The sequence below is a fragment of the Malus domestica genome, chromosome 17 (assembly GCF_042453785.1).
Source record: "Malus domestica chromosome 17, GDT2T_hap1".
In the NCBI taxonomy this organism is placed as follows: Eukaryota; Viridiplantae; Streptophyta; class Magnoliopsida; order Rosales; family Rosaceae; genus Malus; species Malus domestica.
This window is the reverse complement of record NC_091677.1, coordinates 14,616,474-14,633,876: the sequence shown is the minus strand read 5'-3', so window position 1 is coordinate 14,633,876 and position 17,403 is coordinate 14,616,474. Positions and strand designations below refer to the sequence as shown.

General features: G+C 38.1%; 2 protein-coding genes across 3 annotated transcripts; one reads left to right on the top strand and one right to left on the bottom strand.

The window, feature by feature from the left end:
* The first annotated feature begins 6,068 nt into the window (after positions 1-6,068).
* Positions 6,069-7,398, top strand: LOC114822514 (uncharacterized). 2 transcript variants are annotated; one of them, XM_029096900.2, is made up of 3 exons: positions 6,069-6,486; positions 6,711-6,835; positions 7,116-7,398. In XM_029096900.2, the coding sequence occupies exons 1-3, from the start codon at positions 6,328-6,330 to the stop codon at positions 7,255-7,257; spliced, it is 426 nt and encodes a 141-aa protein (XP_028952733.2). In that variant the 5' UTR covers positions 6,069-6,327; the 3' UTR covers positions 7,258-7,398. The 2 variants fall into 2 exon arrangements, with proteins under 2 accessions (XP_028952733.2, XP_028952734.2); XM_029096901.2 differs by having other exon boundaries at positions 6,190-6,486; positions 7,119-7,398.
* Positions 7,399-7,869: 471 nt separating this feature from the next.
* LOC103431922 (1-phosphatidylinositol-3-phosphate 5-kinase FAB1B-like) lies at positions 7,870-17,169 on the bottom strand. The gene is made up of 12 exons (XM_029096899.2): positions 16,719-17,169; positions 15,450-16,294; positions 14,556-15,293; positions 13,616-13,769; positions 13,156-13,500; positions 12,093-13,004; positions 11,675-12,006; positions 11,303-11,426; positions 11,048-11,218; positions 9,111-10,643; positions 8,714-8,980; positions 7,870-8,581 (listed from the first exon to the last, which is right to left on the bottom strand). The coding sequence occupies exons 2-12, from the start codon at positions 16,055-16,057 to the stop codon at positions 8,261-8,263; spliced, it is 5,505 nt and encodes a 1,834-aa protein (XP_028952732.2). The 5' UTR covers positions 16,058-16,294; positions 16,719-17,169; the 3' UTR covers positions 7,870-8,260.
* Between the last annotated feature and the right edge of the window lie 234 nt (positions 17,170-17,403).

The following is a 17,403-nucleotide window of genomic DNA, read 5'->3' as shown; positions in this document are numbered from 1 at the left end:
TAGACTATAATGTTAATTGACTTCAAGATTAGAAGAAATTACTCGCAACAACGTAAACCACTTTAAAGTCCCCTAAATAGAATGGAGGATAGGAACAATGCCAGTGAAAAATAAGGGCGAAATTGTACAAAACAAAAATGCCTTTTATAATGGTAAATGTAGTCATATTCCAGCTGATTGAAGGCTTAACTAAAACAGGCCCTTTAAAGGAAGAAATCCTTAGTTAAAAAAAAAAATGGGAACACCCTCTTGACTGTTAGATTTGGTTTTAATGAAATTATATAGTTGAGATTAAATCACAGACCACAAAATCTAAACCCCAGAATTTCATTAAAGCTAAATCTGATGTCCCTATTTTTTTTAAAAAAAATGGAGATCCCTTCTCTTAAAAGCTTCCTAACTAAAAAGTCACATATTCTAATTATGGCAAATAAGGATATATTCGAAGTCTGGATTATGCAACACTTTTAGGGTGCGTTTGTTGCATCGGACTGTCCCGGACTGGACTAATTACAGGGACTAAGTTGGACTGGCTTAGACTAAACTAAGCTGGAGTAGCTTAGGGAAGCGCTTGGTGCAGTGTCGGACTAAGAAGCAGGATAATTAAAACAATACTGTTACTAGTTTGATGTTTGCTTAGATTATGACTACATTATTGTTCTATTTTAATTGCTTTTTATATTGAAGATATTATTAAAATTAATAATATTGGATTAGAGTGAGACTCAATAAAAATATAAAAACCAAATTTTCTTGCCAATGAAAGAAACATACATGATTCATGATGCGTTTGTTGTACCGGAGTATCTTGGATTGAACTAACTTTCGGGACTAAATTAGATTGACTTGGCTTAGACTAAGCTGGATAAGAATAGTTGAGTGTTTAGAGTTCAAATACTTCTTTTGTCATTCATTAATTCATTTTACTATTATTAATACACCTTTTTTATTGTAAAAAAAACAAAATACAACTATTTTAATTTTACTCTCTCTCTCGCCCCCCCCCCCCGGAGGGTCTCTCTCCCCTATCTCTCTCTTTTCTTCATTCATTTGCTTTGGTTCTTCACGCGCATATTTGCTCTTAGTAAAACTCAAACCAGAAAAAATAAAACCCACATTTTTTCTTCTTTGCATTTGCTTTCTCTTGAATTCAAACCTATATTTTTCTTCTTTTAATTTACTTACTTTCTCTTCAAATCAAACCCAGAAAAATCCCTAATTTTTTTTTTCAATTTGCAGAGCCTTAATCGGATCATCAGATCTGCAAATTCATTTCAATCGATCTCTCCAAATCAACGTCAATCGATCTTGCAGAAGAAAGAGACAAACTTGCTGGCGCATCTTCCTAGCGAAGCTCTTGGCAAACTCGAGTAGGGCGCGACGGTTGGTGCGGGATCTAGAAGAAGAAGCAAGTTGAGGAAGACAAAGACAAAGTGAGTTGAGGAAGACGAAGCGAAGTGATGGTCTTAGCAATCCCATCCTTTTTGGGCGGTCTCGCTAAGACCGGTTAGTGAAGAGTTTAGTCGGCACGAGTCCGACGTAGTCCCATTAAACACAATCCTGGCTCGCCTAAACACGGGATTAATATTCTTAGTAAGCCAGTTCAATCCAGTGATACTTAGTGAGTGCAAACAAACATGCCCTTAAGCCACTCTTATTACTATGTACAGTAATGCAAATGTTTTAGGGTTTTTACCCATGCATCTCGTGTATGAAACGTTTTTATCCTTTAAATTGTTATAGTAATTTCAAACTTTCGATTTGGATCCCATTTGGATCATTTTTGTAAGAATCTTAAGGATCATGATATCTTATTCGTTTATCATACACCGTGCGACAAGTTTTTTTTAGATATTATTTATGTTTAATATTAAAAAAATAAATGTAAATGAGGATGGTGCTAAGTCTAGTTGAAAATCATTGGCCAAAAAAAAAATGCATAAACAACAATAATAAAAGAACGGATTATATATTCTATCAACCCTTGATTTTGATTGATGGACAATTTTTTGCTTAAAAAGTAAATCATTGCCCAAAAAAAAAAAAAGCATAAACAACAATAATAAAAGAAGGGATTATATATTCTATCAACCCTTGATTTTGATTGATGGACAATTTTTTGCTTAAAAAGTAAATCTTGCTGATGCACACTTGCACAGCCAATCCTCGAGCAAAGTGACATTTAGAAGCAACGGCCCCGATTAAAAGTTGAAACATTTTGGATATTTTATTAGTTACTTTTTGTTTGAAAAATGACACTCAATTGCTAGACAGTCGGTCACCGTCATAATTAATTTTTAAATGTTAGAAAATTAAAAAAACAGGACGTTTAGACTTGTCTAGAGCGTTTCAATCCATTTAGGCCATGACCATCATTTAGAGAGAAAACAAATAACTTTATTTTTTATTTTATTTTTTTAATAAATTATAGTAGATTTGTTTAATACTTAAACGAACACTCATTATATGTATATACGCCATGTTTTTAATATGATCAAATACTTTATAAACTCTCACCTAGAGGCTTAGGCACTAAGCCCTTGCTCGGCGTTCACCTTTTAAATTCTTAGTCACTGTACATATAACAATTGAATAATATTGCGACATCACTCCCATTATTTTACACAACTTTCCCAATCACGTAGTAATATTTTTCATCAATATCATCTATCTCTTCCTACTAGTTTCTTCTTTTACTTTTATGTACACAAAAAATTAAAATAATTTATTTTTAAGTAAATTACACAAAATTACTTCAATTATGGGTCGAACCACAATTTCATACCTCATATTTTAAACATTGCAATGTCATAACTCAACTTATGAATTCGTTGCAATATCATACATTAGTTAAATTTTCTGTTAATTTGACTATTAAATGATGACGTGGCAGGAGCTTGGCCCACTCCTTTGCCAACTGGAATAAAAAATTAATTAATCAATAATAAATTATTTATTATTTATTTAACAATTAAAGCTATATAAAAACAAATAATTTTGGGGGCCCTTCATCCCCAATCCTCTGTTATCCCCTTTGTTCACCCCTTAGCCGTAGCCCCACCGTCAGCCCATATCATCTCCTCCCCAGACTCCATTGAGTTCGTCCTCCCACCTAGAACAACGCCTTCCACTACTCCAAAATCCCTACTACCCTCGATTCCACCAGCAGTGGCAACCACATCAACAACAACGACCACATTAACAACATCTACCACAGTCGTACTCGCATTCTCATTCGCAGGGTCATTGCCAAATCACTCATCTCCTCATCATATTCAAGGCCCTCTTCTTATTCATCTTTTGCTAATTTTGGTATTAGATTGTTGGCACCGTTGGCGGGTCAACGCCTAAACAACATTCCCGCTCCATCATCTCCCCCTTCCTTCCTTCACCACCAAAACCATAACCCAACCACACTCCCCGCCACCCCAACCTGCCAATCACCTCAAATCTGCCTATCCCTCACGTCCAAGGTTGGGCTCAACACCCCTCCTTAAGTGGGACATGTTCGATCACAATTCCACAACGACGCAATCCCAACAGAAGCTCAAGGACGAAATCGACCCAGCTCGGCCGGCTCGCTAGCCTTCAAGTCATCTCCCTCACCAACAACTGCCTCAGCTTCAGCTGCATCGGCTCCGTCCTTTTTCCTCCCTAGTCATCTCCCATGACCCGTTTACCAAACCGCCTCATTTTCGCCTCCAATCCCCTACCTCAGATCTGTCGTGAGCCTTGCCGAGGTTTGTTTTCTGGATCGAGTCCAAGTGAAATCCTGGAACCGATCGAAATCGTTTCCCTAACGGCGAAGCAACTCGATCGCCTGGAACCTCCCACCATGGTCTCGCCTTCGTGAACGACGATGGCTGCAAGGATCAGTGGCGGAGCTAGGATTTCATGTTAGGAGGGGCTTTCACAAATGCAAAAAAATATGATGAATATTAGTTACAAAACTACTAATCAAAACACCATAATAACACATGCATCATAATTATCTCTCAAGAATCATAATTATCTCTCAAGAATTTTCAATAATCATAATTATCTCTCAAGAATTTTCAATAATCATAATTATTTCTCAAGAATTTTCATATTTTGAAACCGTTGCATGATAATGTCGTTAGACTATAATGTTAAATTTAATAAGAATTAATCAAACGGTCCAAACTCTTAACACTTAAGTAAGATGTAAGATAGACGAGAAGCAATAAATTTTTTTTATAGAAAGTAAGATAGATTTTACAAATAGTATTGTTTTTGTTGAATTAATTTGAATTTTATATGAAAATAGATATGAAATTTCAAGAAATGAGAAGAATAATAGCTTTTTAGTCTTGGACTCTTGCCCCTGGGTTGACTGTGAAAGAAGGACCAAAGAAGTTTTTTGTTTTAATTAAAAGTGAACGGGTTTAATGTTAAGAGATTTTTTTTTTATCAAAATGTAAAAGGGTTATTGATTTTATGACCAATAAATAAATATTAAATTAGTGTTGGGATGGAATCAAATATGGAAGTTGGAATTTTAAATAGGAGATAATTTATAATGTGTTTTGTATTATTGACTAATAGGAGAAGGGTTGTAAAGAAGAATAATGAAAGATGTTTATAGGGGAAGGCTTGCAAAAAAAATGTGAGGATAGGCCTAGGCCTATCCTATTCTCTTCTTCCCTCCGCCCCTGGCAAGGATGATGTCGTAGAAGGTCTCGATGTCCATGGAGGCTTCGGCAATTGGTGTTGTGGTCGCTGGGATCATAGTCTAAAATATTCATAATATCCCGATATTTCCATCGAAATTTTCGTGTTTTTGAACTACCGATATTTCCGATATCATCGATATTTTATACATTGGTTGGGATCAGAGGAACGGAGAGAGTTGTCTGGTGGGAGAAAGAGAGATTTTTTTTATTAAAATTTTGTTCAGAATAGAAAAAATCTTTAATTTATTAAATTTTAATTGAATTAGGTAAAGAAATGGTCCCCTGTCTGCCCAGTCATCAGTTAACTGAATAATTAACGATTTTTTTAACAGAGGTGTGACATTTCAACGAATTCATGAATTGAGGTATGATACTGCAATGTTTAAAACATAAGGTATAAAATTATGATTTGACCAATAATTGAAGTAATTTTATGTAATTTACTCTTTATTTTTATACTTCATTTTTCTTCTTACTTATAAATCACATAATATACATGTATAAAAACCTTTTTTTTAATTGTGTTTTTAGTCACTTCATATGAGTTTTAAAAGAAAATATCATGACGGTTTTTCCCCTTGGAGACAAATTAAACTTGCCATGCGTGCATAAATTTTGTTTTGTTCTTTTTGTCGTTATACAACACACCAAAGTTTTATAATATATTTATGCATGTAGCGCACCGGTGTATTAAACGATCAATTTCTATTGCTAAATTATCCAACTGTTCAAACATCAAAGCATCAGAAATTACTCAGAAAAGAAAAAAGAGAGAGATTCTCCCTAAATTCCGTAAATGGCTTATGATGAAAAGACCCAGCCACCCATGGGCCAATGCATCAACCAACAACAATCTGACTTGGGTTTCACTTTCGGATAAGGATTGTCTGCCCTCCTAGTTGTAGTGCTCTTCCATGCCCTCCTATTTTGTGCGGTCACGGTTAAGCCACGTTAATATTTTATATTAATTTTTTAATGAGATAATAAGACAAAAAACACTAAAAATATAAAATATTGACATGGCTTAACCGTGACCACACAAAATAGGAGGGCATGGAAGGGCACCACAACTAGGAGGACAGACAATCCTTGTCCTTCACTTTCACCGGCAGCAACAGGAAGAAGATAAGCAAGGCGGGCCCCACACCTCCCCTGTATTTACTCACAAATATAATGCAAAGTTGCAAACCACGGATTTGGATCATCTCCTGAGCTAATGGGGAAGATCCTCCTGATCACTAATCATGGACCGTTTGATTTTTATCCAACTATAATTATTATTATAACTTTAAAGAGACTCCCTGTTTGTAGCCGTTGGATAAAAATCCAACAACCCATAATTAGTGATCAGGAGTATCTTCTCCATTAGCTCAGGAGAGGATCCAAGTCCGCAAACCACGATAACACCATAACCCCAAATAAATAATTCAATTATTTATTTGAATTATTTATTTCATATCTACTTAATCATCCTGCAAAACTTAAAGCATAAATAAAAAGAGAGAAGAAAAAAACTTATAGGCCTCTTACTTAGAGAAAGCATCATTTCATTTCTACTAACCTCTTCTTCCTCTTCTTCTTCTTCTTCTTCCTCTCCACCTTCTTCTTCTTGTTTCTGCAAAATATAAAAATTATGGCTGCAACATGTTGCTTTTCTCCTGCTTCCACCTCCATCCAAAAATCTGGGCCAGTTTTAAAGCCTTTCAGCAGAGTTTTGAGGTTTAAAAACAGTCTACTAACAGTCAAGATCAAAAGCTCTACCCTCCAGATCAGATCCTCCTTGAGAGAAGAGGTCAGTATTATTTTCTTCTTTTTCTAATTCTAAAAAGAAAAAAAAAACTGGGGATGGGATTTTGTTATAACTTTTTAAACAAATGATTAGGCAATATCAGCTCTTCAGTAAAACGACCTGATACGAATTTTTCAACATCTCTTGTTTTTTTTAGTGTCAGCAAAGATTTCTTGTTTATATCTGATTGTTTTTTGGTCTTTCGCTCTTTTTTTGTTTTGTTGCAGGTTTTTGAGGATCGGGCCAATGGAATAATATGCTACAAGGATGACAGAGGGGAGATAATTTGTGAAGGGTTTGATGAGGGTCCTAGGTATCACCAACATAAGCCAACAACACCTTGGCAACCCAGGTAAACAAATCTTAATCTTATGCATTCTTAATCACAATCTTAATCACCAATCACCATCCTAACACAAGTAAAGTTTGATCATGGCATATGAAATTGATCGGCAAGCGATTTTAACACTCCTCGTTTAGCTTCCTTCACTCAAACTTCCCTTGCGAGTGCAAAGAAGCGTTTGCAAAATATTCAGTTTAGAGCGCAGACGGAGAAAACAGGATCGCTAGCCGGCTAGTTTGGACTCATCTGATTCGTATCTCTTTGTTGTTTTTCTTGGTAAAAATTTCAGCAGAGACGCAGAGATCTTTGATCTTCTTCAACAAAGGTGGATTAATTTTATAACAGACACAGAATTGTGCCGTGGCGATAAAGGCAGTGCATTTCAGCAAGAGGACATAAAGAACTGCAATGGCTCCAACACTTTCCGCTAATCATATAAACAATTTCACCAAAACTATATATGCCCCATTTATAATATGTAACATATAAATGCAGTGCCTTTGAAGCACATTCTGTTTGTTTTTTTTTCCCAGCATGTACACAATGTCCAATTTCAAATTTTTTTTTTTGCACTCCGTTTTCTCGTATTTTAATGTTATGTTTGCTTAATTGAAATGAAATAAGTCAATGATTTGAACACGGAAAATAATGAATGGGAATGAGATCAACTACCCTAGTTAATCTAATTCCTGGTTAATGTCGAACCGATGTTTCATTTAAGTAAACATACTCTAAATGTTGATCAAAATCGAAAACTAACATTTGGCAAACAAAAATCAAACTTAAAACATTACATATTGTTTGAGCAGTCTCAATTCAAGCGTCATGGACGACAATTGTGGGTCGACAAAATTTAAACATTGGAGAATGAGGACAAATATCATATGCCTTTTCACCCTCTTTCTTTTCTTCCATCACTCCCCGAGTATTAATAAGACAACTCCTTCAATATATTTCCACTTTACCAATTTTCTTCCATCAAAATTTTGATCAACTTGAAATCAAAAGGGTCACAGAGCGAGAGAGAGAGAGAGAGAGAGAGAGAGAGAGAGAGAGATGGCATTGCAAATGAACATGAATCTAATATACACAAGACTAAGGACTTTCACTTCACCGAATATAAATGCTGTAATGCTAAATACATCAAGAATTATATTCCTTCCTACTCAAGGATTTAATGGAGAGGTCATCCAATACTATACCCCTGACCAAAATTTCCATGGCTTCATCAACAGCCTTCTTCTGCATCTTCTAACAAAATAATCATGAATTTCTCACGTAAAACGAGAAAATGCAAATGATATACTTCTATACAAAAGAATTGGGATATCGATATCAAAAAACGAAGGTAAATGAATAAGGTAACAAAGTTCATGTGGCAGGGTCAGTTCCTGAATGGCATGCTTACATGCACATGTGGATTGACTCCCAGCGTCATTCAACCGAATTACCACCTGTCTCTTCGCCCAAATCAGACTGAGAGGTACTTGTAACAATCGACGGAGGAGACCACTGATCTGGAACCATCAGAAAATAGGTTGTCATTGCTTTCCGGAACCTTTTCTTGTACTGCTTTGGGGAAATTACAGTAGGAGAAGCATTCTTTGGCCCACCGAGGATGCCCGAAGCTTTAACCCAAGTTTCAAGGTGCTTATCCCATGTATACTGCCTCATGAAATCAATAATTCCAAGTACTAATTCATGCTTCTCTTCGTCCACCCCAACCAGTAGTGAATAATCCATTACGTCAATTGACTGCATCAGATTAGATAACATGTTAGATTGGATAAGGGATCATCTAATTTTAGTATACATGGAAATACAAGTTTAGCCGATCAGAATATGGCATGCGAGCATACACACAAAGAAGAGAGTTAAGAAACTTACAGCAAGAAAAGCAGTATCATTCCAGACAGCTCTCTCCAACAACCGCTTTGCCTTGTTTCCCACAAAGATCGGAGATGTGGGCATCGCTTCAATCAAGTTCTGATCTAGCAGCACTTTGTCACTCCCACTAGAATCAGGATTGTAACGAGACCGTGAAGATCCTTTGAGATCATAGAGCCGCGTAATATTTCTGCCAAACATAAGATTCTCCATAACTAAGACATCTATCTTCGACTCTTTCCCTCCTTTAAGATGCTTTGATTTAACCTTCAATACAAATACAGCCGCAGAAAGAGTAGGTATCAGCAGTACCAAAAAATAAGTTGTTACAGCAAGTTGATAGGTTAATCTGATTAAAATAGTTGACAGCTTTTGAGGTCAATCTAAAAGCAAGTACCTGATAGATCCCCAAAATCTTAGCCAGGCATGTCGGACTTTTTGTGCCAATTGATTCAGACATATATTTGAAATAGCCGGGAGCGAATTTTATGAAAGATTCCAACTCCGTCTTGGTGACTTGTTTAATGATAAACCGGTCATCCAAGCTTTTAGCAAAAAAGACATTGCTCTTTCCACCTTGGGCTCCCCACTTTTTACAACGACTAAGGGATCTTACATAGTCAAGCTCAGACGGGCAGCAAATCCTTCTTAAGGCTTCAAAACGTTTTGCATGGTAACATGTCACTGAGTATTTAACCTGACCAAGTGGGCTATCATCTCCGAAAGAAACTTTTGCATGCAAAGCCTTGGTATATGAAAGCGGATCCAAACCCAGGGAGCTACGAGATCCATATGTGGACAAAAGGCTCTCCTCAGTAGATCCAAAGCTTCGATGAGATTCAGATGTTGTGTCATCATCAGGATGGTGTGACTGCGTAGTGAAAGAATCAGACAAACCAACATAACCGCTGTTTCTTGTTCTTTCCCCCTCATCACTTATTTGCGAATGATATTCTGGTGACATAAGGGCATAAGATATAAGACTTGTGGGCTCGTCATCGTATACGGGGACAACAGTATCGTTTATCCCCACCGGCAGAAGCAGCCTAGCCCCACCTTCCAGTTCCAATTCCCGAAAGGATGAAACGTATACTGGATTATACTCGCCGAGTGTATCAAGCTTCTGAGCAGCAGATAAAAAATTCTTATTGAACCCACGATAGAAGTTTAAAAAGGGCATTTTCAACCAGCTTACAGAGTCTTCGATATTTTCAGACCCCTTGGTAGATAATGCAGGAGAAGCGGCGTGCGCAATCATGGATGCATTCTGGTCTTCTGCATGGTCTAAATTTAATTTGTCCTTCACAGGAGAGGCACTTGAATCTGCTATTCCTAAAACAGGAACTGTGCGGGTATTGTCCTTCGCTGTTCCAAATCCACATTGATTTTCACCGGTCCACGCAGTGTCAAGGGTATCTGACAAATCCATTATGACAGGAAACTGACCATCCGAGAGAGACCTATGAATACCTGCCCTTGGTTTCAAAGGATCAGATTGATCATAGGTACTAACTCCATCGGAGAGATTACCTTGATCTTCATTTTCATATTTTGAATCTCGGCCGCTGTCTCTCTCTTTGTTTAGCATTTCAGCATGGACAGTGTTGGCAACGTCTCCCCCGTGGTCAAATCCTTTGTTAAGCATTGCATCCACAAGAAAGGAATCACAACTATTATAACTTTTTCCTAGATTTATTGCCACATTATCAACAATCTTTTCACCACTAGTCGCAGGTTTCCCCTCATCTGGAATTGAGCTATTCAAACCATCGTTGTATCTGTTGTTCTCTAAACTGGCTGCATAAACTAAGCGATGGTCCCACATGTAAGATTGGAAAAGCAGCTGCCTTCGCAGCCGATTGATCTCCAGAATGTCAATGACAGGCTGGCCCTTTTTAGCTTCCCTGTTCAAAGTTTTCTGGAGCAATTCCTAGAAAATAAAGCATCGAGGAAAACATATTACGCCAAATATCAAAACAGAGAATTTACTTCACATACAAAGATTGGTTAGAATCATCTCCACTGACAAGGCCATATTGATGTAAATGAAAATATAAACCAACAAGATTATCCATTGAATTGACAAGAAGATTTTGTGACAATGAAAGATATTTCCACCTCGTGCTACGTTAAAGAAGCTTGAGGATGAATCACATGGGTTATATAAAGGAACTCGATTGACTAAGTATTGTTTCTGGTCCATCCACATGAATATGCAGTGACAAAAAGAAAACTCTACGTGTATCAACCAGCCATGCGTAAAGTTCAGATTCTAGAACATGCAAGTTTGCAACTAAAGCTGGAAAGTGGCACATGGATAATTGAAGGGCTCACCTCAAATTCCACCTTCTCCTTTTGTAACATTCCTTCCAGTTCGACAATTTGGTGTCTTGATTCAGGTGTTACCATGCCACTACTATGTGATCCCGAACCAGATCTTTTCTCCGCAATTTGACGAAGAGCATTAAGTACTTCAGAAAAAAGAAGCTCTGCCCGATCAATAACCTATTATAACCAGATAACCAGATAAACAAATCAATGACATAAAGCAATGCAATCCTAAAATATCCAAACATGGAACCACTGTACCTCATCTGTTTCTTTTTGTATCCATTCCTGCTTCTCATAATTGAAATCCACTTTGGCGGGTGGAAGGTAGACAGAATGAACATAAATTGATGCATACCGAAAGCAAGCGACCATCTTCCCGAATCTGCATGAATACACACGTTGAGAGAGAGAAAGATAGGGACTTCTATGCAATTATTCATTCCACCCACATATTAGTTACGCTCGACTACTTGAAGGGCCACAATGAAGTTATTTGTGAGCAGGTACTTGAAATTAAGAGAGTTAAGCATAACCATCAGAGTTGGGTTCAACCAACCCACAAGAAGAAAAAAATATCATATCAATCATATTGTACTACCACCTATGCAAATACTGGGACACAGAAAATACCCATAAAAACGAAGACAATCTCTATGTAAAGAATGGCCACAGCTCGCCACCCTGCTTGCAGCCGCATGGTTTGAAAAACTGAGCTCCAAAAATTTTCCAAACGATAAACCCCATGCGGCATCAGACATCACTATTCTCCTAGTAGCCGGAGGAAATCCATTGATCCTTGGACACTTCAAGCACCTGTGCCACATCCAGATCTTTCCTTCCTTTTCACCTGGTAAGATTATTTCTGGCAGCTTCTTAACAGATATAGTTAGAGTACCCTGACGATGAGTATAACAATGAACATGTGCTTCTGACGGCATCTCACAAGAATTGCATTGATAACTCTGACACATGATTAAGCATTTTCAGTTTCAAGTTGTATCACAAAGTTGAATGAAAAGAGAGAAGGTAAAAGTAAAAAATGGCTCACCTGATCAAATAAATGGTCTTGTAAAAACCGTCCTAAAGGTTTATCAAAACTGCCATAGTATTTGATTCGAAACAGATGCGACCTCTCACAGACAGTCCCCTTCCACACGCACCGGGATGACAAGGAAACCAAAATACTCTGATGGTCAGAAGGTGACGGTGGAAACTCTTCATTCATAGGTCCTGGTTCATCAGCTTGAGTATTACCATCTTCATGCAGAAATGAATTGTATGAACCACCTAGCTGATTTCCAGTACTTACAGTTTCATCATTTTGGGCGATCGAGAAGCCACCCTGTCCCATAGACTCTAAATACCTCAAGCTATTGCCAGCAAGATGATTAGACATGATATCAGAGCAAATTTTGGTTGCAGAATTTTCTACCTGTGAAAATTTTTTAGAACCCATTTCATTTCTATCATCAAATATATGATAAGGAGAAAGACCCTTATGATAAGTATCTGAAGAATTCCCAGATGGAGTAGAGTACACAGATGTGGTATCTGAAGCATTCCCGGACGGAGTAGGATACACAGATGTAGACTTGGTGAAACCTGTAGTGGGAGGAGCGGGTAGAGAGGTATGACCACTTAGTAAAGGAGGTTGTATACTTCTGATTGCTGCGTCCAAATCTGAAACTGGGACACTGATGGATCTTCGTGGTTCATTGTGAGACTGTCCATTGCCAGCAACACCAAAACCAGGCACCGTGGAAATGGACCTCTCAATGCTTGATGGTTTATCTGGAAGCGCCACAGTAATTGGAGTGTTTAATGGGAGTTCTGGCAGAGTGGCTCCTTCATCGGCAAGGAAGGATGTCTCCAAAGCCAAATGATATGCTGCAAAAATCCCATACTGAACCACATGCTTCAATTTTTTTAACTCATCCCCATTAGCACCTCTAAGTAGAATCTGGAATGACATAGACAACATATCTAAATGAAAACTTCATAGCACTTCAGAATCGCAAGTACAGAACTATAAAAGGTTAAAAAATTGTCAACAGTGTCAAATTAATGCAATCTTCATAAACAGGTGTAGCAGGGATAATCAAAGGACTTACAGTACAACCCAATGGCTTTGGGCAACCTTCAAAATACATCAATGTCTTCACCAGTTTTTTCCCACCCTGACTGGCAGAACCAAGATCTTCCATGAACCTCTCCACATGAAATAAGTCGCAGTAGCCCAACTTCTGTGATGAGAGATGATCAATTGAAGGGACTATTTGAGCACCTGTGCAGCGAGCTATACGCTCTAAAAGTGGCCTCTTGATATTCAGAACAAGTGATATGTCTTTTGCAAGAAGATATTCCTGGGCATATCGAGAAACTGATTTCTCTACCAGAAGGACATCAGGGTGGTGTGCATCGACCTTTGCTACTGCCATCTTTAAGTGGTCCATCTCCTAGATAAGGATATAAGTGTATAATAATGATTATTAATTAAGGAAATAAAAATAGCTTCCAATGTTCTAGAAACAATCAAGTGAAAAAGAGAAGAGAAGATTAGGCAATCACAACCTGCTGCAATAGAGTATCAAAACTTGACAAGAGGTTAGAAACACGCTGGTACTCAAGAGCACCACCAAGGATCATAAACCGAGGTTTCTCTATTTTGGATGTCATTCGTCGATGAGCCACATTTTTCTTACACACAACTCCTTTGACCACCATACTAGAAGAAAAACAGTCAAAACCTTAGAAAACAAACAATATTTACCAAAGCTTTTGCAGCAACAATAGACTTTAATTTTTTTATTCAGATGGAAGGCAACATTCATACCACTAGGGCCATAAGCCTCAACAAACCAACTACAATGAATACAAACATGTGATTTCGGTACAGGTTTTTCTTTTTCTTCTGAAGTGATTAAGAAAGTCAAACTCATTCTGAGTAGGCATAACCTATAAACAGAAATATTACACCTAAGAGTTGTTGGTCTCGAGGTCAGGTCCTTGGTTTTCTCCCAAGTGGTCTGGGGTTCGACTCTCCCACGGTACCCACCTAGCAAATGCTAGAGTTTCTCCTCCCCAAATGTTGTGGGTCAGGCCAGGGGCCTAGTAATTAGTCGGGTCAAAGACTCGGATACACTAACTTAAAAAATAATAATAAAATAAAAAAATAAACAAAAATATTACAGGTCTATAAATAAAATATGAAGTGGAAGGTAAGATATGATATAGAAGTACATCACTAGCAGAGTTACTCATCAGATATGCATTGCAATACTTCATCAGAACAAAATTCACTTAACAGAAAAGCTTTCTTCTTTTGCTATTGCAAGTGGATAACTGTGCAATAGTGATTTGTACTAAATATGGGTCTTCTATATGTTTCACCTATGTTTTCTTAATCATTCATGCACAGAAATCAAGCCATGAAATCACCATTGTGCAGTAGAAGACAGAAGTACATACTAATTAGGCATGAAAAATTCAATGAATCAAAATGCATCATTACCTATCACAGCGAGATCCAGAAGCTATACATTTTACTTTTACATAACCACCTGGGTCCATCCCTCCGCCTTTGCTCATATCTGGCTTTAATAGTGTAGCAGCCTCCCAGGACAGAGACGTAATGATCTCCAACCAACCTTCTGTTTCTCCTTCCTGGCCGATTGGAAGGTTCTCAACCTGCAACAGCTGAGCTACCAAAGCCCTAAAGTGTCCATCAACTACATTCTTCATGGCCTTCTTGTGCTCCTCACCTGACCGATCCCTATTGCGATACTCCCCACTTCCAAAACTGCTTGATGCACGTAAATGCCCCCACTCTCCTGTAGCGTCACCATCATCATCATCATCAAGTAGAACAGTTTCCTTTTCATCTTCTTCATCTTCTGGCTCAGGGGGAAGCCATAAAAGTCCATTGTTCTCAAAATCCACAGGTTCTGTATCATCATCCCCTGCAGAATACATAGAGGAAGATGCCTCACATTCATCCCCAGTATCATGTTCATCTTCTTTTTTTTCGAGCTGTTGGATTCCCTCCAAAACCTGCGAGTCATGACTGGGAAGTAACGAGGAGCTGCTTAAATTTTTCACATCAATATTTTCTCCATCAAGATGCACCTTATGCGATCCATCATCATTGCTCATCTCATCGAAATCAATGTGACTAAAGTAGTCACTGACTTGAGAATAGTTCTTTGAATCTGACTGATATACACCATACTCAACATCCTCGTCATCACTCCTGATACCAAAGAACATACAAGCGGTTCAGCAGTTGCTAAATAATTAAATTACTACATATAATTTATTGTTATCTTCTTATAAATTATGCTGAGAATGGGAATCATAATTAACTTGAATGCAATTCTTAAGGGTACAAATAATAAGAAATGTAAACCTGGCAGTCGCAACTTCATATTGATCTGGAGACATATCGGCAACAAAATCACTGTTCTTCCATTGACCGAATTTGCTCTGCTTTTCTGTGTTAGTTTCCATTAGAGACGATTGACAGGGGCTGAGGCCAGAACCAAGTTGAAATTGTTGATATGGCCCAGTTGAGTATGGCATTGAGTTAGTGAAGCTACTACTGCTACCAGTGCCACATGACTTAAAGCTAGCAAAACTGGTTTCTGATGGCGAAGTACTAAGATCTAAGTTGGCAACTGAGATTCCGTTATCAGGAATAACTATGCCTTGCTCCCGTTGCTTGTAACAAAAATTGCATACACGAATCTTCTCCCAATCTTCCCGATCTGTCCTTGGGTCACCAGAGGGGGCAGGTATTGAGTTCTCTGTACACTTAGCACAGAAAACTCGTCCACAAAGTCGACAATGATGTTTACGGTTAAAGACAGTAAACTGTGAATCACACTCGTAGCATACCCTACAGCTATGATCAGGCATCCAAAAATCCCTCGAAACATTAGCAGGCTCTGATCGCCAAGGGATCCATGATTTAACCATGGAAATAAAATGGGAGAATATCTTGCTGGGCGCAGCCATCGACAAACGATTCTGCTGCCCTGCTCATTTGCCAATTACCACTCTTAACAAGCCAAATTCTAGATGGGAAACCTTCACCAATTCACCCGAATACTAAAACCGAAACACTAAACTATTTTCAAGCATATTCTTGATTACAACCGCGCCAAATTCACCCCATACGAACAAAAACTAACCACACAAAACACTAAAGGCACCCCATCAGCAAATCCTCTTTGTCTATTTCGATTCAACAACCTGGCACGAATCGAAAAACAAAGGGTATAATTTGGGTTAATCTTAAATTCAAACTAGTAAACCAAGATCCTACTTGCCCACCAAAAACAAATATCAAACTACAGCTCAATTCACCAAACAAAACTAACCCAAGTTCCGAAATCGAATGAAAACAAAGAGGAACACTGGATTCAGAAAACCAAGAATCTTAAAAACCCCCCACAACCACTGCCATTGAAAATTCAGAAAACCCAGAAAGCTTCTATGCATGTACCAACTCAGACCCATCTGTCTCCAGTAAGTTCCCACATGCAAATACAAACCCAAACGTTCCAAAAACAACACCAATTTCAAAAAACACAGAATTCAAAAACACCAACAAATTCAAAAACCAGAGTCTCTATTTTTTCAATACAATTGGGATAAAAAAAAATAAAAAATTTACCTTGCGATTCAAGTAAAACGGAAACAGAAACCGTTTTCAGATCTTCCCTCCAGTGAAAAAGCCAAAAGGTGGCACCCGTAGATTGCCGCCACGTGCCCTCAAGAATCCGTGACGAACCGAAAGCTCCAAGAAAAATTACAGAGGGGGTACAAAAAACTGCGAAACCCCTCCTACCCAGAAACCGATTCGTCCCCAATTCAATGCCCCCAGCGCTTCAACTCTCGAACCCAACAGACCAATCCGCAATTTTTGAGCCAGAAAAGTTTCAGAGTATCAATGCAACAGCATCCATCTCCGTCGATCTTTGAAAATTAATTCTCTGAATCCCGTTCGTTCGTCGTATTTGTTAAATTTTCTGTACTTTTTTCTCAATATTTTTTCACTTTTTATTTTTTTCTTGCGGCAGAGACAAAGATGGCTCCTATTAACGTGGTTGCACGTATGTAATTTTGGTCTATTTTTCTTTTAATTTTCTATGTGTTAGTGGGCAAACGACGTCGCTTTCATGACAAACGAACAACAGGCCCAGAAAGTCAGAGAGGCAGAATTCAGAATTCAAATACCGAGAGTGCCCTCGCATGTGCTCTCCGGCCAACATAGATTTTGTGTGCGTGTTACGTTTTGACGGACACCTGTGTGCACTTTCGTCATTTAATGTCGCTGTCCAATTGACAAGCAATTGTTT

What these genes read in the sequence shown, in the direction of transcription:
- LOC103431922 (XM_029096899.2), bottom strand. Translation starts at nt 16,057, where the DNA reads ATGGCTGCGCCCAGCAAGATATTCTCCCATTTTATTTCCATGGTTAAA. An exon ending in CAAAGCCATTGGGTTGTACT is followed by an intron (nt 13,005 to 13,155) that starts GTAAGTCCTTTG and finishes ATGTCATTCCAG; the next exon opens with ATTCTACTTAGAGGTGCTAA. An exon ending in AGATTTTGGGGATCTATCAG is followed by an intron (nt 8,981 to 9,110) that starts GTACTTGCTTTT and finishes TTTGTATTGAAG; the next exon opens with GTTAAATCAAAGCATCTTAA.
- LOC114822514 (XM_029096900.2), top strand. Translation starts at nt 6,328, where the DNA reads ATGGCTGCAACATGTTGCTTTTCTCCTGCTTCCACCTCCATCCAAAAA. An exon ending in GATCCTCCTTGAGAGAAGAG is followed by an intron (nt 6,487 to 6,710) that starts GTCAGTATTATT and finishes GTTTTGTTGCAG; the next exon opens with GTTTTTGAGGATCGGGCCAA. An exon ending in ACAACACCTTGGCAACCCAG is followed by an intron (nt 6,836 to 7,115) that starts GTAAACAAATCT and finishes TAAAAATTTCAG; the next exon opens with CAGAGACGCAGAGATCTTTG.